The following is a 24318-nucleotide window of genomic DNA, read 5'->3' on the forward strand; positions in this document are numbered from 1 at the left end:
GGCTGTAAGAGGAACATGTTTGGCTGGAAGCATGGTATTATTTTCTGGAAGGGACTGCTTTAATTGCTGTGTACAAGGAACTAGTAGTTGATGTCAGAATTATAAAGCATTTCAGGTGCTTCCAGCGAGTGAGCATGGATATAACTCGTCGCCTCTCCTAGGACACTTCCGTGGGGCCACTTATTTGGGCTGTATGGTGTTTATACGTTTTGACCAAAACAAAGTGTGTGTGTGTGTGTGTGTGTGTGTGTGTGTGTGTTTTAGCAACAAAGCTTTGTCCCAATAATGTAAGATTTATGGAAATTAAAAATAGATTGCATCTTCTATAATAATCTCTTGGTCAAATGTTGAAATACCAATCAGCGCTGAGATTGAGTATCATGATTTCATACAAAGTGGCTACATCTGTAGGTTTCTAGGTACAGCATATAGGGTAAGTTCACTAAAGTGTTAAGCGGAGCGGGAAATGCTTCTGTGTATGAGGCATTGCGCCCCTTCCCCAGAGCTGAGCGGCGCTGCTCCCGGGATCCTCTGGTTCGTCAGACACTTACAGGTGAAGGTATCGGCGTTTCTGACCCCTCAAGGGGAAATGCATTATAGTTTCGGCTTTCTTTTCCCCAGCATGACACAGAAGGTTTAAAAACCAGAAAGTAATACCGGTGCTTTTACCAATAAGTATCTTGTGAACTGGGGGGTCCCCTGGGCTATGAATAGCGAGGTTAATCGGACCCCCTGTTCACGATAACCTGTTGTGTGGGTGAGGTTAGGGGGATTGCCAGAAGCCTGGGTTTTCGTTTCATTTTAGTAACTGCACTTTAATTTTTTTTAATTACTTGAACTTTGGTCATTCTTCTAGCTGGTTTTATGATGCCAATAACTTCACAGTGGACTCGGGCGAACTTACAGATATCTCCTTGTAGGTGTTCTAGCTTCATAAAAAAACCACCGTGCTTTTTATTTGAGCGCGGCTGATCATGCGCTGCTTATTACGTCAAAATGGCCCCTACTGGTTCCAGGTGTTGACGTTATTCGTTTTTGGAAAGGGACCCAGTTAAAAACCAGTGGAACTGACCGAGACCCCGCCAGGCACAGAGGAATTCTGAAAGGTTTTGCCAAAGCCACGTTAGGGCGTCCACGTTCAGTCAAACACAGGTATTTTGTCCACCTTCTGCCACTCCGGGCGAATATTTGTGAGGTTCAGACTTGAACGTGGCACTCTCTCCTTTCTTTGTATCTCGGCGAATAAACCATAACATACTCTGGTTGTGGAAAGCACTCGGAGAAACCTGAGGTACAGCATAGTAGAGATGACATTACAGACATGTCCAGCTTTTTAGTCGGCTCAGAAAAACAAATATAACGGGTGACGTTTTGGGCCTATCGGACCCTTTTTCAAGCGCCTACGCCAGTCGTTATCACAGCTGGTATTTCTAGTGGTTGTGATTTAAGCCCCAATCTCACTAAAAATATTAGTCACAATAGTGGCTGGTGTAGGAGGCCAGGAACATTGCTTTATTCTTGTGTTGTTGAGTAAATATTGATTTTATTGGAATATTGGGACTGCAGGCAAGGATTCTGCAAATAAGCACCCAATGCGTGTGTTCCTTTTAGCTTCCTATGCATTTTTTGTACATGGCTTGTACTTGGCTGCAGAATCCGCGCACCCTCTTGGCTGTTTGTGTCCTTGTTAAACTCATCACTTTGATCTCGGTCACTGGCTCTGAATTGTGATGTTGGTTGAGGTTGCAAATCAGACTCCATTCATTTGAGTAAAATGTGACAACCGCTCCCCATGCACAGCAGAGAGCACCCCGCTGCCTTCCATACATCATTCTATACCGCAAGAGATACATACAGATATAAAGCGCACTTTCAAGTATCACGCTTGGTAAAATATTGTATAAATGTTTAAATCTTCCAGATGTGAACGTGCTTTCCCTGTATGTTTAACCTCTTTGTTGCCAGAAGTATCCGTTCGTTCTTCGTACTGAAATATTCCCATAGTCACAAGGCGGCACTGTATGTCACTGAGTATCTTACACCAGTGGTGCTCCAACTCCAATCCTCAAGACCCCCAACAGGTCAGGTTTCCAGGATACCCCTGCTTCAGCACAGGTGAGGCAGTCTTCGACTGAGCACCCGGGCTGGAGCAGGGATATCATGGTGGCTCAATCAGGGGCTCAGTCGAAGACTGCATTACCTGTGCTGAAGCTGTTTGGGAGGGGTGGGGGGGGAAGTCTTGAGGACTGGAGTTGAGCACCCTGCTCTACACATTACCGTACTGATTTTGTGTCCAGCTTGGCCCATGTTCTGCATGTTCTGGACACCTCCCTCCTGTAGGGTTAGGTTTCGAGGTTGTAGGGTGCTGGTGCCTGGCAGTGGTGTTCGGCCTGTGTAATTATTAGGGAGCTCCCAGGAATTGTTCTGTATCCTTTTGAATGCAGATGTTAAGCCCTCCGTTTAACATCATTGGAAGTATTCCTGTACTGTGCACCATGTTTGTTTTCACAAAGAAGTGCTAATATTCTGCTTTAGAAACACATTGCTGCGATACTTTATGGGCCCATTTTGCAACTAAAGGGTTAAGGGTTTAATCGCCCCACAAACCGTCCCAGCTGCAGATAATTTGAGCCATTTATCACCATTAACGAGCCAATTAAATATTTCTTCCCTTTCCCCCTTGCGCAGCGCTTTCCTGGTTATAGGATAGCTCGTTACCAGGGGGCCGATGCCACTTTAGGATCTTAATGACCTGCTTATTGCTCACTCATTATTTATTCTTCCCCCACACACAAGCTACGGGTCAGAGGATCACTTTCCCTTTGTTCGTGTTGTTTCCCTTTTCCTCTGACGCCCTCACACAGACTTTACCCCGTGAGACTCTGCTGCCATTACTAGGGATTGCACAGGCAGGCCTTGTTTGGTTACCACGACAACCACCCAGCATGGTGACACACTGGCTGACGTCCCTGGCGTGGTCACATGCCCCTCTTGTGACGCCGATTCCGGTTTCTTTTTGCTCTTGCTGTTTTGGTGACTGGACCCTCCGTCTTCTGCTTGCGTGTTTTTGTGTTTTAACCATTTCTAGACCACGGACTCGCATGATGATGATTTGCAAGCTGTTGTGCTGAAATGTAGGGCATGCAAAATATATCAAAGTGATCCTATTAAAAATAACTTACTTTTAGGATCTCCCTACATTTCTTGGTAGATTTTCAATGAAAGTTTTTACACTGTATGTAAACAAATAAAAATTATTACTTTTTTTTTTTAATCTACTTCCCTGTGGAGAAAATCCGGAAAAAACAAATGCCTCTAATGTTTTATCTAGGAAGTCCCACCTTTATCCTATCAAACGCTTTCTCGGCTTGTAGGCTCCGCAGCATAGCTTTCAATTTAGACTTGCATGTCTGGTCAATAACCATTAATAAATTTTCTTGTGTTTTCTGACGCCTGGCGCTCGCTCGCACATCCCACCTGATCATGGTGAATTAGTCGTGGGTGCATTGGGTTCAACCTGTTGGCTAAAATGTTGTTATAGATTTTCAGATCCGTGTTAAGCAGGGAGATTGCCCTGTAGCCACCACAACATCAAGGGTCCTTTCCCTCTTTAGGGGTCACCACTATATTGGCCTTTGTCATCTGTGGGGGAATTTGTTTTCCGCTGAGAAAATAATTAAATAGATCCAACAGCCAAGGCCCTAAAATTCCTATAAAATTTTTATAGTACAAATGTGAAAAACCACCTGGGCCCCGGTGCCTTCGATGGTTTCAAAGAGCTGACCGCCCGACTTATTTTTGCATTATTATGATCTTCCTCTGTCCATTTTGGGAGGGCACAGTCTCTCAGATAGTCTTCAATCTGGGTCAAGCCCGGAACTTTTGCATTCGGGGTTGAAGTATCTAGATCGTAAAGTTCCGTATAGAATTTAGCGAATTCCTCTGCGATCTTTGAGGGGTTGTAGGTCACTCCTCCACTTTTTATCCTAATAGTGGGAACTGAGGCGCTCGCCCTGATCCCTCTAAGTTTGTTTGCCAATAGACAATCTGCCTTATCTCCCTTGTCATAATACGTCTTCTTGTTCCAAGTAAGGGCCTTCTCAACATCCTCCAGTTGTAACCTCTTAAGTTCCTCCCTTGCCTGGTACAAAATTTGATACACTTTCCTCAATGGATTTTTTTTTTTTTTTTTTTTTTAATTGAGCTTTCCAACTTTATAATTTTTTCCATTAAACATTTTTGTTTTTCCATTTTTATTCTCCTTTTGTATGATGCTATTGAAATAAAATGTCCTCTGTTGCTTTATGTGCCTCCCATAGAATCGCTGTTGATTCTACAGAACCATTGTTAGGCCGAAAAATAGTTTTTGAGTGAGTCTCCAATTTGTGCGCTAATCTCCGGATAATTTAGTAAAGAATCATTCATCCTCCGATGAAATGACTGAATCTTAGCGAATGGTGGGTCAATCAGGATTGCCACCGGGCTGTGGTCCGACCACGTGATAGGCCCTATATCTGAGTGGACCAATACTTCCAGGATATTTTGGAGATACAAAATATTATCGATTTTCTAGAATACGAATAGTGTGGAGGCGAATAAAAATAATGATCTCTCTGCCCTTTTATATGAGCAGCGCCAGGCATCCAACAGTCCAAACTCTTTGATTAGCAATCTAAATGTCTTTGCTACACTGTACGTCATTGCAGAGTGTGAATGTTCTGGATATGCGGACTTCTCCACATCTCTGCTTCTTTTAGGATCGTCCAATCTCGGTCCCAACGCTCTGTGAGCTCTGTCCATCATAAGTTCATGGTCTTGTAGTTGGGGATCTATTGACAGGAAGAGCCTTTTGAGATATGGCTGACTCTGGGATATGGCGGATTTGCAGGTTCTGCCTTCGTTCCCTATTCTCAAGATCATCCGTACCGTCTCGCATAGCTCTCATCTCTTCGCTGAGACACAGGACCTCATCATCCGTAGTTACCTGGTTCTGTAAGGTGGCATCCATTTTATTTTCCAGCTCTGTGGTTCTCTTGGGCTTGGGCCATGGTGCCTGCGCTGAGGCGGGCGGAGGCTGTGGGAAAGCGGGTGCTTTCCCTGGCCATGGTGGACGGCATTACTCGGGGCGTCACGGAGCTGGTTCGGCCTCATTGCGCGAACCGCTCACGTGACCTGTCTGTCGCGCTGAGTAACTGATTCCTCACGCAATGCGCGCCCCTTCCTGCTTCCGCGCGGACGCAAGCCACATGGGCGCAACACTGCCCTAAGGCAGTCTGTTCGCTCAGCGTGCGGGCGCCTCCACACGGTCTGTAGTACCATGGCCCCAGCCTTAGCCAGTGAAGAAATCTCTGCCTTAAATTCTTTACAGCTCTGTCCTGAGCTGAGTAGAAATACACTTGCATTTCTCTAAGCATACACTGCTTTGTGATCACTGGGTCTTCCTCTGCAGTGACTCTCTCTCTCTCAGCAGCAGCTCTCACCTCTGATTCTTTCCCTGCAGTATCCCTGTTTGCTGAGTTTCTCAGCATTGCTCGTCTCTCCATGGCTTCTCCTTCTGATCCAGCAGCCTGCTTCTCTGGGGCTGGTGCTGAGTGCTCCCGTGCGCTCAGATCGGCGCCATCTTTGTTTGTTTTTTCCTTCTCAGTAGTCGCCGACTGAACCCGGACAAAACGGGAGAGATCCGGGGTCTCCGGTTTCCCGTCCTTCCTGTGGGACATTTCCTCTGGTTCCCTCGCCTGCCGCTGCAGTCTGTGGCTCAGAAGAAGGTACCGATCGGGGGTAATTTTAAAATATAGTGGCGGAGTGCACAGAGCTACATTAGCAGACGTGCATCCGTGATGTCATGCGCGTGCCCCCCAATAATTTCTTTTAATGCTAAAAACAAAGGCGATGCAGGATACAGAACTGCCTTCTGTTTCACCCCTTTTACCGCTAACGCTCTCTGTCGCCTTAAACCCTTTTCCCAACTCGAAGCCCCTTACCTGTGGAACTCCCTCATACTCGGTATACACCAAGCACCTTCTCTCCCCACCTTTAAGTCAAACCTTAAAACTTGCTGCTTAAAGTAAGCATCCCAATAGCCCTGACTCATGGCTACTGTCCCTCACCAATAATTGTGACCAAGCACTGCCATCTACTGCAATTCCCCACCATCAAGGCCAGGCACTGTCCGCTTCTGTAAGTCTCCTACCACACCACTTGGATTGTAAGCTCTCCGGGGCAGGAATTTCCTTTCCTATTGTCTTACTTTGTTGCACCTATTATAATTTCCTGTTCTGTATTGTCTCTTTTGTAAAGTGCTGAGTACACCGACGTTATATAAATAGATACATACATACATGCTCTAAATAGAAAAGTGCTTTTAAAGCATCATTCTCTAGTCAGAGGGTCCTCAATCGGTTCGTTCCCAGCTTCTATGGTAAGACTCCACCCTCTCGCAATCGAATGTCTCACAAAGACGCATAGACGGGAATAACCAACGCATTTTGTTGCCTTGCAAATTTCATTCAGGGCACTTCACTTTGCTTTTGTCTTTAACAATGTTTAAATAAGTGCCTAAAGTTTCCTGCATTAGGAATGAAGCCCACGTGGATGAAATACTTGGTAGCACTGCCGAGATGTAACGCAGTTGAGACAGATCTTGGACGAAGTGCTTGTAGTTTTTTTTTTTTAAATGTTATAGTGATTATCAGTTTTTTAATATAAGCTTTGGAGTAATTTAATGAAAGATGGCAAAAGAATAAATACACCCCGGTGATGGGAGAGTGGAGACTAAAACGGCAAAGGTTATACAAGATGGAGAATGTGCCTGGCAGATGGGAACGTGTGAATTTTATTTATATATGTACAGCGAGTCAACAGCATTCCACTAATGGTCCACTTAGTGCCTCAGTGTTCCGGCACAAGGTCGATGGATCTGAAAGGTTGTAACAAAGGAGGGAGAGGGAGTAGGGGGTATGATACCTTTTTATTGTGTTTGATATATTACAAGCTTTCCAACCTCTCCTCAGGGGGTTACCCGGTGAAGGACCCTGAGGTCAAAAAGCTTGTAACATTTCAACTACTTGTTGGTCCAATAAAAGGCATCATACCACCTATCCCCTCCTCCTTTGTTACTACATGGGAGGCAGGACCCACCCTTCTTTGCTAGAAAAAAAAGTGCTGTTTTTGTGGGGAGGGGTTACATTTCTTTGCATAACTGAAATATGTTGAGTTCCTTCTGGCAAACAAACTGGTCAAGGCTGCAGTCCCACTTAATGTTTATCAGACTTGTATAACACAGTGCTAATTTTATTTTTAATTAAAAAGTTTTTAAAAAATACTTCACGGGTTAATGTCATCGATATAACTCTCCTAATAATGACCTTCTCCAGAATATGGCTCAGTTTACTTTGCAGCTCTAATAATGAGATCTGTTTAGCCCCACTTGTGATGCAGGAATATCTCCCGTAATGTACAAACTGAACTGTCCCTCAGCAGGATTGTGGCTCATAGATTGAAAATAAAACTATTCACTTTAATTAAAGAGCAAATATTATAGGCCTTTATCCTGGATCTTGCCGCTTGTAATGTAAGTCTGCAATGAATGATATTATACACTGTGGTTATAACTTTGTGATAGAAATGAAAAAAAAAATGGATGTTCCAAACGGTTCTAAGTGCCTGTATATTTATATATCGCCAGCCAGGTTTCTCAGCACTGCACAATGTTTGTAACATTACAGGGAATATAATATAGATGGGATAAGTGCACCAAGACATCAATGTAACATTAGGAGAAAGTTTCTGCGTCTAAGAGCTTACAGTCTAATCGGCATGTGGCGAGACTAACAGAAACAGTAGGAGTAAATGTAACTGCATTGGTTAGAGTGTATATGAGAGAATACTGTCGTTTTTAATGAGTAGTGATCATCCAGGACTTTTTAAATGCTGTGTTGTACAGGGGAATTTTCAGGTGGGTAGCTTGGAGAGAGAGCAGGGGCTTGGTGGACATTGAGGGGGACGGAGTTCTAGAAGTAGGTTGCAGCAGGTGATGTACCTGGGGCGGAAAAGGGGAAGATAAAGAAATCGGAAAGGGAACAGTTGTTGTTGGTGAAGTAAATGTTTAAGTAGTGGTCATGGTTATGGGACGTAGTCCATTGGTGAAGGTCATAGCGGGAGGTTGGAGAGAGAGTGGAAAGCCTACGAAACAGATGAGTATTAATACGACGATTACAATCTCCTAGGTGAAGGGTTGGAGACGAGAGAGATTAAAAATTAGGATAGTGGAAGAAAAAGGAGAACCATAATTGACAGCAATAAGCAGGGTGATGGATAGTGGGGAAACGCAAAGGATAGGATGGACAGAGAAGCAGGAACAGATAATGGAGGGAGGTGGCAGTGGAGAGAGCTGAAATCCCACTTCCTCCACCACAACCTTGCGGGCGAGGTGTATGAGACGGGCAGGCCACCACCATTTCGTCTCTGCAGCAAGTTGCAGAGGCAGTTTCAGTCAAAGCAAGGAGAGTTAGGGAGTGAGACAGGAAAAGGTCACGTAGACTTAGGACCTGTGAGCGAGGGAGCGAGTATTGTGACTAAAAGAAAAAAATATAAAACAATTAAATTGTGCAAACATTTTGACAATTTTTTTTTTTTCTAACAATTGTTTTTGTCGAGATACAATAGAAACAGAGGAGCGCTCCAAAATAATGCTCAAGTGGCGAGTATTTATTCATCTAACGTTTCAGTCCAACACAGCTGGCCTTTCTCAAGGCTGAGACCGACGCGTTGGATGAGTAAATATTAACCACTTGACCCCTATTTTTGAGCGCTCCTCTTTTTGCTTAATTTCTACGGCTTTTCACCGTTGAGTTTCAGCACCCGTAAGTATTGATTTTTGGGTGCACGTATACCTTATATATATTTGGGACTGCATATAAATAGAGTAATTAAAACGTTTGTGTGGGTGTGTTTATATTTTTAAATTGTAACATTGCATCTTTGTTTAAGTAACCTATTTTTATTTTTATTTTTTAGGAAAAGAGGAGTAGAAGTCATACAGGTGAGTACTATGCATTTTATGTTCTTAATAAGTTGTTTTATTTGAATGGAAATATGCCAAATGTTGCTCTGTCTGCAACCTCTGTATGTATTCTGCTTCTGTAACCGTTTCATCGCAGCGTGTGGGTAATACATTGCAGAACAGATTCATAGGAACAAAGTCTATGTTTTGTTGACCGTTCTAAACATGCAGTACAGCCGGGGTACGCAAACTTCTACGTCTGCGGCCCCCTGCCAGATCTCCCCGCTGCTTGCGCCCCCATCCCCTTCTCGGCTCTGGCGTCAAATGACGCTGTGGGGTCGTGACGTCACGTGACCCCCGCGGTGTCACTTGACGCCGTGTTGCCATGGAGACGCGTCGCTGGAAGCAAAGGTAAGTAAATTTACAGAGGCTTCACGTGGTCAATTTAATTTGTGTGATTTCATTTAAATGCCTTTGGGGAAGCGCAGGGCTTCTGTAAAAGCAGCCCCCCCCCCCTTGAAAATCCCACACCCCCAGTTTAAGCACACCCCTGCTGTATATCGTCATCAGTTTCAGCGCAGTGCTTGTAAAATGTGAGAGCAGACACTGTTTTGAAACGGGAAGATTAGCATGTTACAGGAAAGTTTCTATTTAAGTTTCCTTCCAAATTTAAGTTCTTTCCTGTGTATCTTGTCTTTTGACCGTATTTGCCAGTTTTAACCCATTTACTATAGGAACTTCCCAGTGGGAAAGGAGATTGTGTATTTGTTGTACACCCTTCTGCTTCTGAATGAATTGCAGCCAAGAAATATTTTGTATTTGTGTACGTCTGTTAAGAGACAGAAGTAGAGTTTGCTGTAAGCGTAATATGAAAAAAATAATTACAAGAAATGTAGAAATATTGCTTTCGAGTAAACCAGCAGATTTGGGTCAAAAAGCTACTTTTCTTGGTGGAGAAATGGATATAAATTCAGGTTTATTTTAATTCTGCTACACTCCAAGTTTCAACAGTAGATATTGGTGCAAAATCTGAGTATTCCTGAAGCGTTCTATTCTTGTCGCAGGCAATCCCTGCAGTGTACAAGGAACCAACTTTTTTTTTCCCCAAACATTTTTATTGGGTACTAGTAATAATAATAATAATAATACTGTTAATAAAGAAAAATTATAGCAATAGTAAGCAACAATACAAGGGTATACAGGAGAGCATAGATCCAAAAGTTCTTCTTAAAAAAAAATAGATCAACTTTTTTTTTTTTTGTTTCAAATATTTTTTTACTGGGACAGCGGATTACAAACCACATTCGTGGTTTTATTTTTAAAGAATTATATTTGTTGAAATGTCCATTGCTCCTTCTTTATATTTACAACATACATAAAGTATCAACTAGTTGGTGAGGAACCATGTCAGTTTAGTTAAAGTTCCTACCGTATAAAACTATTTCAAACGTTTCTTTTACATTTAACGTTACAGCAGCACAATTACGGTGTGTGTGAGAATCTAATTAGAAATCCCTGTTTTTCTACTATTTTAAAAGTAATGCAATTTCTTTTTTTATCAACAACACATTCAAAACGCATAATAATTTGTTCTCCCACCGGGACCCCCTAATGCTGCTCCCTGTAGAGAAACGCTTACATAAGCTATTGGAAATGGGGTCCAATAATATTTGCCACCCTATTTAACAAAATGTGGGCGATTTTTTTTAAATAATTTTTTTAATTTTTCCTCCTTGCATCTTTAGCTTTGCTGCTCTGTAAAAAGAACTCCAGATTGCATTGCAAAAGTAGAATATTGTTGATAGAATATTTCCCTGTTAGAAAATGAATGTAAACTGATTTAATTTTAATCTCCATCACGTTCAGAGCGTCCAGCAACGTATTGCAACGCGGCATGACGCATTCCCCCTGGCATGGAAGGGGTCAACGAAACAACATTATGTTTATTTTATTTTTTTACACTTTTCTGTCCCCGTTTCTACCAGTTTACCTAGATTGACATTTCAGGAAGATGGGAAGTAAAAAATATTATAATAATCACAATGTGCAAATAGTCTCTGCCTGCAGGAACTTGCACACGCGTGTGCGTGTAGGGGTACAGTTCTGGTCATACTTGCTGATTTCTTGCAGTGGATGGGGAATGGAAATGTGTCCACATATTCCCGTGATCCAGTGTTTTGAAGGGGTTAAAGTGACCCAGGGGTTCAGTGGGTTATGTTGGGTACAGCTAAATCGGGGGTAGCCAACTTCAGTCCTTAAAGGCCACCAACAGGTCAGGCTTTCAGGTTATCCCTGCTTCAGCACGGGTGGCCATCATTTTCTGAGCCACTGATTGAGCCACTTGTGCTGAAGCAGGGATATCCTAAAAGCCTGACCTGTTGGTAGCTTTTAAGGACTGGAGTGGGCCAAACATAAGCTAAATTATCATCTCCAATTGGCTTTCCATATTTGGCACATGGAGTTGCATGCAACCTTGTTATGCTGATCTCTAGCCTTTACCTGTAGTCTCGTGCACAGAAGGGGTTCTCAGCCGGAAGTGAAGATGATTAATAATTTGGCGCTGCTTATACATGGTGTTTCCGGGTGGTGTGTTTTTTATTTTTTTTATTTTTTTAAATCAATGTTTTCTTTTTATTAAAAAAAATATATATATTTTAAAAAATCTGTAATTTATAAATTAAAACAAATTGAGATGCAATCGAATTTGGTATTTATCGGTGCAGTTTATTTTTAGTTTCCATGCTACCTTTGTCTTGTACCTGTGGCTGAGCTGCTACATGAGGTGGAACGCAATGATACAAACCAATAAATTTAGATGAGCAGCGGGTATTGTTTTTCGATAAAGATACCATTTACATAGCAGTCTGCCCATTTTATTCTTGTTTGCTGTCAAACCCATTAATAATCCGCTTCGTGTTTCCCTCCCCTGGGTGATAGTTTCTTTATACACTACCCTTTTAGTTTACAAAGATGTTCCGGCATTCCCCCTCTGGCCATAGCATGAGATCTTGAGTCCTGCTTTGCGGGGTATTTACAGAATATGCGTGCGGTCACATGGTTTGGAACGAGACAGATTTCCACGTTTTTGGTTGCTAGGGGAACCGCTGTGTATTTGAAAACACCAGGAATGGTTTTATTTTCACATGAAATATTAACGGTAGCAGCTCACAAGAAGAGCATCGGGAAAATGCGAGGCACTTAAAGTACCAGGCCAAAAAAAGCCTACAGACGTCGGGAACTGATCAGATTGGGAGACTTGGCGTAAAGTCACTGCCGGAACGCTGTTTATCATTTGCATGCCTGGATATCCAAAAGAAAAAATAAACATTGCCCTAAGCATGCAAGAATTGAGCCACCTTTGCTGAATCAGGGATATCCTTTAACCCTGATCTGTCGGGGGGTCTTGAAGGCTGAAGGTGAGAACCCTGCGATAGACCACTCACAACATTAATAATGCTTCATCCTTAAATCCGGGCGGTGTCATTTTCCACCAACTGTTTTAATTCTACTTTTGTTCAAGAACAAGGTTTTGAAGAGCGTTCTGTTGAGGGGAAATAAGAATGGACGCGTTGACAGGCCGATCGCCTTGGGAGAGCTGGATCCTCCAATTGGTCCTTTAGAATGTTCCATGCATCTCCAATCCATAAGGGACTTTCACTTGCAGTGTTAGAAGTTTCTTTTCACACCTGACCCAGGTTAATGCATATGTTTGGACAATATTCTACTTCACGTGGGGGAAACTGTAAATTGTCCTCAATTCAGCCTGTACTGTGTATTTTGTTTTAAGGTAAAGACAGACTTGGCTGTTAAATGTTTTTTTTTTTTTAGTTTTCTTTCACTTGTACAAATTCTCTGTGCTTTTCTGTATTCGTGTTGCTTACATCCGCTACACACTGGTATTCTATATCATTATCTTGTGAGATTGTTCTCATGGAATTATTCGCACACACACAGAAAATTGCGACGGTCTGGATATGCTATTGATTTATTTATTTATTTATTTATTTAACACAAAGGAGTAGAAATTTCGGAGGAGCCGTGACCTTAAGGCTGAGGCCATAGAGGGTTGAGCCGAGCCGCGCTGACACTGAGGCTCGCCTGCTGAAATCTGCGCAATTTCATGCCCATGCAGGCGAGACAGCGGGCGCGGTCGGAGGCGGGGGGGACTGAGGGAGGCGGAGCAGTGACGTCGCTGGGCCAATCGCCCGTGACGCACAGACGTCACGGCGCCGTGACGTTGACACAGCTCCGCGCTGATTGGATGTTTTCAGCCGACAGCGCGCTGAAAAACAGCTTGGCTGCCGGCTGAAAACTCCAGCGCCTCAGCACGCCTGCGGACGCTCACGTGAGCCCCCTCTCAAGGCATCCTCATTGAGGATGCAGGGGCTCAGCGCGAAGCGTCCGCACGGCTCAGCACGGCCTGTCCTTCTATGGACTCGGCCTAACACTTATACCTGTTAAAACGTTATTGCACTATTTTTGTCTTTTCCTATTCTTCTCTTGGGGTGCCTTCTTATGCTTTGAACTTTGGAGACCGATCCTACCTAAGGGTTTCAGCACTATATGTAGATATATAGATATATATAGTGTATGTATTCACAAAATAACCTTTTCACACTAGTGGCAATATCCACTAACTAAATCTGTTGCACTATTTCGATACACGAATAAATAAAACGTTTGATATACCTGTTTTTTATTATTCTCATGTAGAATCTGGGGGAGCGCCAATCTTAAACACCTTTTTTTGGGGTTTACATCCACTACTACATTATTGTGAAATGTCCCCATTGTTTTTTACTCTTCTTTTGTGTTTGGGAAATATCTTCTTACCATGTCCAAATGTTTTATTTGTTATTTCCGTTTTATGTTTATGTTATTTATTATTTTTTTTCAACGGCAATGTTCTGCTGTGCTGAAATCTTAATGAGAAGTAATAGTTTTATGGACTTATAGAAATAGCTATCATGGGTATAATCTAATGATACTTTTGCTGTTTAACTGGTCTTGAACTTTGGAACGACTGTGGCATCTTTTCCTCCCTTAAATATGAGCTCGAACAAAATACTTTAGGCATTGCACATTCTGTGAGATTTCAGAAGAGCTGTTATAACACGTTTCATAATTTAAAACTTGTTTAACGGTTAACTTGTTTTTGCGTAACTGCAGTTCTTATACAGGTACTAATATACCTTTTAGAACATACACACGTAAATAATTCTAAGCCACATCACCCAGGAAGCCATGTTGAATGTTTACATTTAAATTCTCATGCCCAAATGGGATTAATGATACTGTCTGCAATGTTCTCATTATTGACCATGCTCTGTTTATCTAGCTGCTGTTAGATTGAACATGACCTGCTTTGCAGCTTCCACAACTTTATAAAATGGCGATTCAGCCTAGTTGGGGCAATGAAAACACCGGAAAATAACAAAAAATAAACCTTGGCATCCCTAGTGATGTATTTATACACATAAATATAGACATGAGCGAGTCTGGATTGTTGAAATCTGAATCCTCCTCGAACTTTGGTGATCAAAGCCAGGGATTGCTCAAGACCCTCCAACAGGTCCGGTTTTAAGGATATCCCTCCTTCAGCACAGGTTGCTCGATCAGTGGCTCCGTTTTTGACTGCACCACCTGTGCTGAAGCAGGGATATCCTGAAAACCTGACCTGTTGGAGGGTCTTGAACTGGAGTTGAGCCCCCCTGATCTGTGCACTAAATAAAAATATCACTTGCAGTATGGCTTGGATTTGCATGGTAGGCCCAAACTACTGTACAGACATACCCCGGTTTAAGGACACTCACTTTAAGTACACTCGCGAGTAAGGACATATCGCCCAATAGGCAAACGGCAGCTCACGCATGCGCCTGTCAGCACGTCCTGAACAGCAATACCACCTCCCTACCTGTACCGAAGCTGTGCGCAAGCGGGGAGACTATAGAGCCTGTTACAAATGCGTTATTTACATCAGTTATGCACGTATATGACGATTGCCGTACAGTACATGCATCAATAAGTGGGAAAAGGTAGTGCTTCACTTTAAGTACATTTTCGCTTTACATACATGCTCCGGTCCCATTGCGTACGTTAATGTGGGGTATGTATATATGCGTACGTTAATGTGGGGTATGAATATATGCGTACGTTAAGGCGGGGTATGTATATATGCGTACGTTAATGCGGGGTATGTATATATGCGTACGTTATGGCGGGGTATGTATATATGCGTACGTTAATGCGGGGTATGTATATATGCGTACGTTAATGTGGGGTATGTATATATGCGTACGTTAATGCGGGGTATGTATATATGCGTACGTTAATGTGGGGTGTGTGTATATATGCGTACGTTAATGCGGGGTATGTATATATGCGTACGTTAATGCGGGGTATGTATATATGCGTACGTTAATGTGGGGTATGTATATATGCGTACGTTATGGCGGGGTATGTATATATGCGTACGTTAATGCGGGGTATGTATATATGCGTACGTTAATGTGGGGTATGTATATATGCGTACGTTAATGCGGGGTATGTATATATGCGTATGTTAATGCGGGGTATGTATATATGCGTACGTTATGGCGGGGTATGTATATATGCGTACGTTAATGCGGGGTATGTATATATGCGTACGTTAATGTGGGGTATGTATATATGCGTACGTTAATGCGGGGTATGTATATATGCGTACGTTAATGCGGGGTATGTATATATGCGTACGTTAATGTGGGGTGTGTGTATATATGCGTACGTTAATGCGGGGTATGTATATATGCGTACGTTAATGTGGGGTGTGTGTATATATGCGTACGTTAATGCGGGGTATGTATATATGCGTACGTTAATGCGGGGTATGTATATATGCGTACGTTAATGCGGGGTATGTATATATGCGTACGTTAATGCGGGGTATGTATATATGCGTACGTTAATGCGGGGTATGTATATATGCGTACGTTAATGCGGGGTATGTATATATGCGTACGTTAATGTGGGGTGTGTATATATGCGTACGTTAATGCGGGGTATGTATATATGCGTACGTTAATGTGGGGTATGTATATATGCGTACGTTAATGCGGGGTATGTATATATGCGTACGTTAATGTGGGGTGTGTATATATGCGTACGTTAATGCGGGGTATGTATATATGCGTACGTTAATGTGGGGTATGCCTGTAGTTTCCGTTCTGCTCAGACCTGGTGATATTCACCTAGTTATAAATCCGTCTCTCATGTCGACAAGGGAAGAGCGGATTGGAGCATGTGGGTTAGCTGGTACAGAGGCAAAAAGATGGACCGAGAGAATAACATTTATTTAACTCATACGTTATATATTATTTGTTTATACTATTGTTCTAGTATAGGACTAAGACATATGGCAGAGACCTGGCACCCACCAGCCAACCCCTCTGTGTTCCATTTGGGTACCTGGGGCCAGGTATTTATTTTTATTTCAATTGCGGTAAGTGAGCAGGAAAATATGCCTACTAACCTATCTGTCTCATTACCAGTGAATGCGAGTCAATACAGTTGGACTACAACAATTACAGTTAACACCTTTTTATCTGCTGGCTTACAATAGTGAATGTAATACGGAGGCATACAGAATGAGATGGCTGTGTGCCTGGGTATATGTTACTAGGCATAGAAACCATCTCGCGCTCTGCTGCTCTCTCAAAATATAGATCAATATATTACAATTTGTTTTTTATTTAACCTGACTCCTCCCTGCCTACCGCTCCTCAGCCAATGATTTGAGCCTTCCCCGTAACCTAGCAACACACCTTCAACCAATCCCTGAACACCTGCCTTATCTCCGCCTGGTAACAACCTACACCTTTCCCGCCTAATTCACCAGCTTCCCATTAACCAATCACCTTTCGGCCCCTCTGACAGAGGGGAATCGGGGGTCATTCTCTGTCCCATGTCACACTATGGCTAATTGCCTCTGGGGCTTTCATTGTTTTCTGCTAAGTGGGGTTACACTTTTTGGGCGGAAGGGCTTGGAACAAGCGCTCAGGGCTGGTGTTCTGCCTGATGGGACACTCGTAATAAGAATATTAATAATACTTATGTTACAGAACACAATACATTACTGTCACAGAGTCCGGTTCCTGAAGAACTTGCAATCTAGAACCTGTGGCAGACGGACATAAGGCCCAATATCACGCAGAGTTGCTTCTGTTGTTGTTCTGGATAGAACATGCCAGCAAGTGAAATCCCCAGTTAGGGGTGACACTGATATTAGGGTGATTATAAAAGCTCCTGAAGTCACTGGAAGATTTAATGAAGGAGAAGTTAGAACAATGCTACATTGTTCAGTGGCGTATCATGGATTCTCCCTAATAAACAGGGAATTATATTTAGGTCCCAGGTCTCCCACTTCATCACCTACTTTCTCTTCGGGGCAGGGACTCCTTTTCCTAATGTTACTTCTGTCAGAAGCATGGATTCCCATTCTGTGTTCTGTTATTATGTCCCGTATATTACTGCTGTGAAGCGCTGTGCACATGGATGGCGCTATATATAGATAAAGATACATCCATACAGCCTGAAGTTGCACTGCAGTCTTTGCTACACATGAAATCACCACAGCACTTTCCAATCTGTCCGTACTATTATACTACCATAATATTGAGGGCCTTTCTTGTTTAATGAGTAATTTTATAGCGTATCAAGGCATGTCAGGGAATCCCAATACCAAGGTTCCCAAACTAGCTGTAGTATAAGCAGTAAGCCCACTCCAGCAAGCCTTTATGTCCAGTTTGATTATCCCTTTCCCAAACGTCCAGGTATTGGCCGGCACCTCCCACGCATCCTGTTCCCACACATCCTTTTCCTGAAGACGTTGCACAAAGTGTACGAGGGGAAGGTACGATCCCGTGACGTCCCTGTCAGCGATTCCGCTTTCCTTACAAGATGTGCAGGAAATTACCGCAGTAAGCTTCAGTCGGCTGACATACCTCCCACCCGCACTTCATTACGCATTTCAGCCGGGAACTAAAGCATGTCGTCTAATGGTTTCAGTTTAGAGCTTGAGGTGAAACTGGTGCAATTCTGGGCAAACACTATATCCAATGTATCATTAAAATGATTTTGCTTTCTGTAAGACTGGCTTTCTTTGATGCATTTGGTAATGTTTTGACCCAGAATTGCACCAATTCGGCCTTGGAATAAACACTCTTGTCGTGGGACAGCCAAAAATCACAAAAAAATGTTTTTGTTTTTTCTTCGCACTGATCATGTACACAGAATTTATTCAGGCACAGTTATTCCCTGCCGCAAAGAACTTGCAATCTAATTTTGGGCCTGAGGCACAGGAAAATCAGTAACTCGCTATGACCCTGAAGAAGGGGAACCGAGCTGAAATCGGTGACCATTACATCGCTGCTGATCTTCAGAACACTGCAATACAAAGCGCTTTTCCAAGGCTCGGCTTGTGTAATGCAGACACAGAAAACCTGGTTAGCGAACTGATTAAACCTCCGTGTTCAGAAGGGGGTGACTTCCACTCTTCAGAGCCAAACTTGCTGTGTGAACGTGTTTCCTCATCCTGTTTATTGTTGAATGTCTGCAAACCTTTAGTCCTGTGTCATATTATTGCTCCTTGTAGTTTAGTTGATATTTTGCAGAGACTTGAGCTATACGCGCCCGTGGTTCACTCTCGTTCTGCAGATTAGGAATGGAAGTGACTTCTATTTACATAGAAATTACATGAAAACGGAGGAGTGTTTGGCACCCGATATGTCTCACGTTTCATACAGTATGGCCGTGTTACCCATTTTTGTTTTGGATGTTCTGATTTGGATCTATTTTCAGATGTAACACATGGCTATATTGCCGGGAATCACATTTCTTTGACCATGGCTGTTACATTACGGGCCTCCTGCTGTTTTCCAGATTTTTCCAACATACCTGTGTTTTTATATAACAAAAACAATCTTAAACCATCATGCATTTTGTGTGGGAACGTTTAAGATCGTCTGGATGCTTAAATCTCCTGTCCAAGTTTAAGAACTTTGTCAGACCGCATGTTATCTGCATTCACATAGAAATCCCCAAAGCAATTTTGTTCTTGGGGCATATAGACTGGGAGAGGGGTACAAGGACTGTGTGCCCATGGGATGTCCCGCATCATCGGCTGGTCAGTTTGGCCTTAAATTGAACACTTCACAACTCCTTGATCCATTGGGCCCTGTGTGTGTGTTTGTTGGCATCCTTCTAAACATTTTTTGTGACTCAGTACACCCTACTTGAGAATATTTTTACATTTCCTTCTGAAATGGCATCACCACCTCTTTGTTACGGAGTCCCTTTATTTCCTATTAAGTGCCAAATACAAATGTGCGCAGTAATGAATTATGTCCGCATTAGCTGCCATAGAGCGCTTCACAGTAATATCACCAGCTTGCCTCTTAGTAATTCAGCCAAGTGGGAAATTTGGGTGAGGTTTACTGCTGGGGCTCGTTACCGACCTCTCAAACACGCTCATCCATTTTCAGAAATGGGGCACACAAGCTGCGCGGCACGAGATCTGTTCCCCTTTTTTTTATTTTAAACGCCTTATTTGGCATGCAATACTTTTGTGGGTTCTGGGCGTGCTGGGCTGAATTTCTAAGTTTGTTTTAAGTACAAAGTTCACCTGCTGTTCTCTTTCCACCGGATCTGTAACTTCTCATAACAAAGGACAGACTATCTATCCATTACTCATACATACCCCTGGAAAATGTTTAACCCTTTCGCTGTCCAAGGGGCCTGCTGTGTGTGTGTGTTACTTTTAAGCTTCATTTTAAACACTGCCTCAAAAAAGTAGCCATTGATGACAAAAGCGCCCTTGTTTGCTGCTCGTGCTGTGCTCAGTGAAACATTTGGAAGCAAACATCGGATAAATATTGCTCTGGCAAATAAATTGGATCATTAAAACACCTAAATGTTTTCAGATTGATGCCAACATGGAACCCGTACTGATCCTTTGCCGCAGTATAGCGGTTAAGGAGACCGTAGATGAGCTCTCATATGACCGTTTGACAGACATGGTGGAACAAGTAGTCATTTGGATCAAATATCTGAATAAAAACATTTTATTTCTTTCTTTTTTTTTTTTTTTTTTTAGCAATTCCATGACCACACCTTTCTGAGTTTTTCATAACATAACAAAATAGTGATTCAGGGAATCCTTAAAGTAGATCATGTTGCATGCTCTTGAGAAAGGGTTGTTGAGACTTAAGCATGACTGATTTGGCGCTGTCTCCGGTATCTTCCCATGCATTTTTATGAGATTTGTACAGGGGCTTTTTTCCCCCGATTCATTACTCCCGACTGCATCCGTGAGATAAAAAGAACGTGGAAATGGATGGAGTCTGTGTTTTGTGGCGGTGACCTGCGACTGCCTGCATCTTCTCTTGATATACAGACTTTCTTTCTTATTCTTTGTATATATTATATATATATATTTATAGAACACAACCTACAAAAGTTCTGTACTGTTTGCCATTCACAAAAAATAAGTTTTACCAAAACCAAACCCTGTCTGTACCCATGTATAGCTGTCCAGAGAGATTCCTTCCAAGATGTGCATCTTCACCGTGGATGATTCCTTGAGATAACGTCGCACTGCAGCAGGTTTCTGCCATCTGAGCTTAAGGCATAATATGGAGAACATTTTACACATACAATACAGCCGTGCAAAAATAGTCTGAGCGGTGAATATCTGCAGAGCAGTGATGACGAGTGTATGCACGAACATCACACGTAACTGGCAAAGTAACATAAATGAAAGAAAAGATTTGAAATGCAGTAATGCGAGTCTGTCATCATAAATCGCTAATAGCACCAGCGGTTGTAAATCCGTGAGTGGCGGGATAATGCGTTTTCTCACTGTATGAATATTCTCTAGCTGAGGATTCCAGCCATGTTCTGGTGCCTTGTACAATGTGATTCCTGCAACATCCTTTGGACAAATCCATGATACCTGTATGTGGCTTTAAATAGATTTTATTTTCTCTACAAAGCCTCAAAAATGGCTACAAGTTATATTTGCATAAAGAATTATGAGTAACAGTCTGGGACTTGGTAAAGCCATAAGTTTATACAACTGTTATGAAAACATAAGTCTCTATTTAAGAATGCAGCCCCACATAGCCAGGCAGCATTAAACAAATCTACCTAATGGCACAGGTTTGGCTTCTTTCATGCTTTGGGAATTTCGTTACAAACTCAATGAGGAAGTGTTTGTCAATCAGGTGTTTTCTTTACATTTACCCCGCCCGGCCCTTATCAGAGAACCAATACAGATAAAGGGAGGGCTGAGAGAGAACTCTGACTGGACATGTGCTCGCTGAGCAGTGACCTCACACACACTGGGCAGCCAGCGCAAATCACACCCCGTCCACATTTAATAATAATAAAAACATTACACTATGATTTTGATTAAAAATAAGGCTACCTATCCCCCAGATGAGACCCGTAAACATGTCACTGTAATTAGTTTATTTTGGTCCGAGAAGGACTTGCCCCTTTTAGGACCTGGTGGGAAAGAGTGGGGAGAAGAACAGGTTTTTAAGGACTGTAAGCGTTTTAGTCACAAGTGAAAAGCAGCTTTAAAAACATCTACAAGTCTTGAAATATATATTTATATACACCTATACGAAAGACACAGAAAAGGGACTGGCCTTGTTCTCCTGAGGTCGGATCGTCCCTGGGGCATGAAGGAGAGGGTGCTCAGAATCCCCAGAGGTGTCCAGCGGTCATTCAAACCTCCGTCTGTCCACCTACAACTGCCGGACCCAATCCAGTGACTTAGCACTGCAAGAACTAGAAAGTGAGCATAAAAAGACTAAATGGGGAATTTTTGGTTTTGTGACATGACATAAAGAAAAAAGAGACACATTCCTCTGAGCTCAAAAGTGACCACCACAGTATTATAAAGGTACAGAAAATAGATGAAAACTTAGAGAAAGAAAACTGATTAAAATGACAAAAACAATCCACATTAAGAACCTCAGAAAAAACAGCAGAGAATTTCAACTCGAGTTGAAAAACTGCTTCAGATTGCGCGGGATGCACAGAGAGACCTCCATCACACGGGGGAAGACATTAAAATGGCGGTGGGCCGGATAGATCTCGAAGAAATTACCATCGTCAGACAAAGATGGTTCTGGACTAGATTCCAAGATTGTCATCAAACGTCAAAGACGACGAGCAGAAGTAAGATCGGAGGATGCCATTGGGAAATTTGGGACGTGAAGAGTCTGCAACCCTGTAACTGGAATATCACTGTGGAGGCTTCATCCAGCAGTGTGTAGTGTGTATGTATGTATGTATACACACATTTATTTGTGTGCCACTTACATGTATTAGCCGTTATCAGGCTTTCACCCCTTCTAAAAAAGGATTCATATACTGTACTTGAAACATCTGTTTTGTAGCGGTTTGTGTGTGATATATATATGTATGTGTATATATATGTTTATATATATATATATATATATATGTGTGTGTGTGTATATATATATATATATATATATATATATATATATATATATATATATATATATATATATATATATATTAGTGTGTGTATATACGCACAGGGCCGTGTTTGCAGTTACATGGGACCAGTTTCTTGTTTCCTGGGAACTGTGTCAGGCTGAAAACAAACACAAGAAGTGGTTTCCAAGGCAGGAGGCTGACACAAGCACAAAACGGCAGTCTCAGTTTCTGCTTAAACGGGCAGTTCCTTCTAGGATGAAATTGTATTAAAGACGGTTACATTTAATAGGCTCACTGGAGCCAATTTAATTCAAAATATCTGAAAAGTATCTTTTAATACTTTTTAAAATTTAATATTTTTCCAAGATAAACGAAACCTTCTTCTTTTGTTTTGTTTTTTGTTTTTTTACAATGGTCATCTGTTATCTCTTGGTGGTGAGACTGTCCATCCCCAAATGTTCGTTTTGTCCACTGTATGACTAATGCTGCATTTAGATAAAGTGCTTAAATTCAGCCGCACCAGAGAAAAGGTAACATTTACTCTTACCAGCATGCAAATAAGTAGCTTTAATTCCAGCTTTAGTTTATTACCCGCAGTTTTTATGATTTGAATCTAAGGAAACTGATCTCACCGTTTTATTTCTTTATTTTTTTTAAAGTTGTTTAAAGAAACTAATTGTTGACCTGCTACTTGGTAATGAACGGTATAGGACATTTTCTCGCGGCCGTGTCACTGCGACCAAATGGTTGCCGGCGTCTAACCCTGCCGCCGCTGGTCACTTTGCCTCTAAAGTAAGTGCCTTACCCTAAAACCTCTTACATTAACCCCCTACCCTAAACAGTAATTAAACTTACCTTAGAAGTGGCCCGGCGGCGGGGATCCAGCGGCGGATCGGCTGCAGCGACGTGAATTCATTTCTCCGCAGTGTAACGGCTTCAGCCAAATATCCCATTCAGGTTTTGAACCTTTAACGATCCAGGGCTGACCAACTCCAGTCGTCAAGGGCCACCAAAACATCAGATTTTCAGCATATCCCTGCTTCAGCACAGATGGTGCAGTCGTTGACTGAGCCACTGATTAATGCACCTGTGCTGAAGCATGGGGTATCCTGAAAACCAGACGGTGGCCCTTGAGGACTGGAGTTGGCCGCCCCCTGCCTTAACCCCTTCTCTCCCTGTAGCACACTGAATATGCTCTACTACTGAAAAATGGGTCCAATTTAAAGGATCAATTCCTCTTCGCTGCCCCTTTTTTTATGTAGTTGGGACACGGGGTCTTGAGCTGAGCCTTGTTTGTTTCAGTTCTGGTGATGCTCTGGTTCCTAACATACTTATGGCGGCGCCTCGCCGGTGCTTCGGTGGACTGTGTCGCTTATGGCGGCGCCTCCCTCGTGCTTCGGTGGACTGTGTCGCTTATGGCGACGCCTCCCTGGTGCTTCAGTTTGTGTCAGTCACGGAGGGCCTATAGGAATCTTCGTATGGGCCCGCGGAATGTAGGAGATATAAACCCCATTTTGTTTTCCCTAGAGGGGGTGGTGCCTGCGGTACCTTTTTGCCCATAATTATCTCTGGAGCCAGGGGGGTGCTGTCACTGAGATTATCACGGTTTACTCTGGCGACGCCCTGCTTCTCGCACGTAAAAACAAAATGGGGACCGCTTCCGTTCGTGTCAACGCTGTGACGTCACAACCGCGACTCGCCACAAAGGACGCGGTACTCTGGGACTCTGGGGCCAATCCCTTTAAAAATAAAATAACAATTTCATAGCATTTCCCAAGAAAATAATGTGTCTTGCGCCAGATGGAGCG

At 42.7% G+C, this 24318-nt stretch overlaps 1 protein-coding gene across 10 annotated transcripts in view; it reads left to right on the top strand.

The window, feature by feature from the left end:
- ITPK1 (inositol-tetrakisphosphate 1-kinase) overlaps nt 1–24318 on the top strand; it is a 94687-nt gene that overhangs the window by 14288 nt on the left and 56081 nt on the right. For all 10 annotated transcript variants that reach the window (XM_075614502.1, XM_075614494.1, XM_075614495.1 and 7 more), the window contains exon 3: nt 9016–9040. In XM_075614502.1, the coding sequence (XP_075470617.1) occupies nt 9016–9040 (25 nt within the window). The remainder of the gene's footprint in view (nt 1–9015; nt 9041–24318) is intronic.

Source organism: Ascaphus truei, chromosome 9 (assembly GCF_040206685.1).
Source record: "Ascaphus truei isolate aAscTru1 chromosome 9, aAscTru1.hap1, whole genome shotgun sequence".
In the NCBI taxonomy this organism is placed as follows: Eukaryota; Metazoa; Chordata; class Amphibia; order Anura; family Ascaphidae; genus Ascaphus; species Ascaphus truei.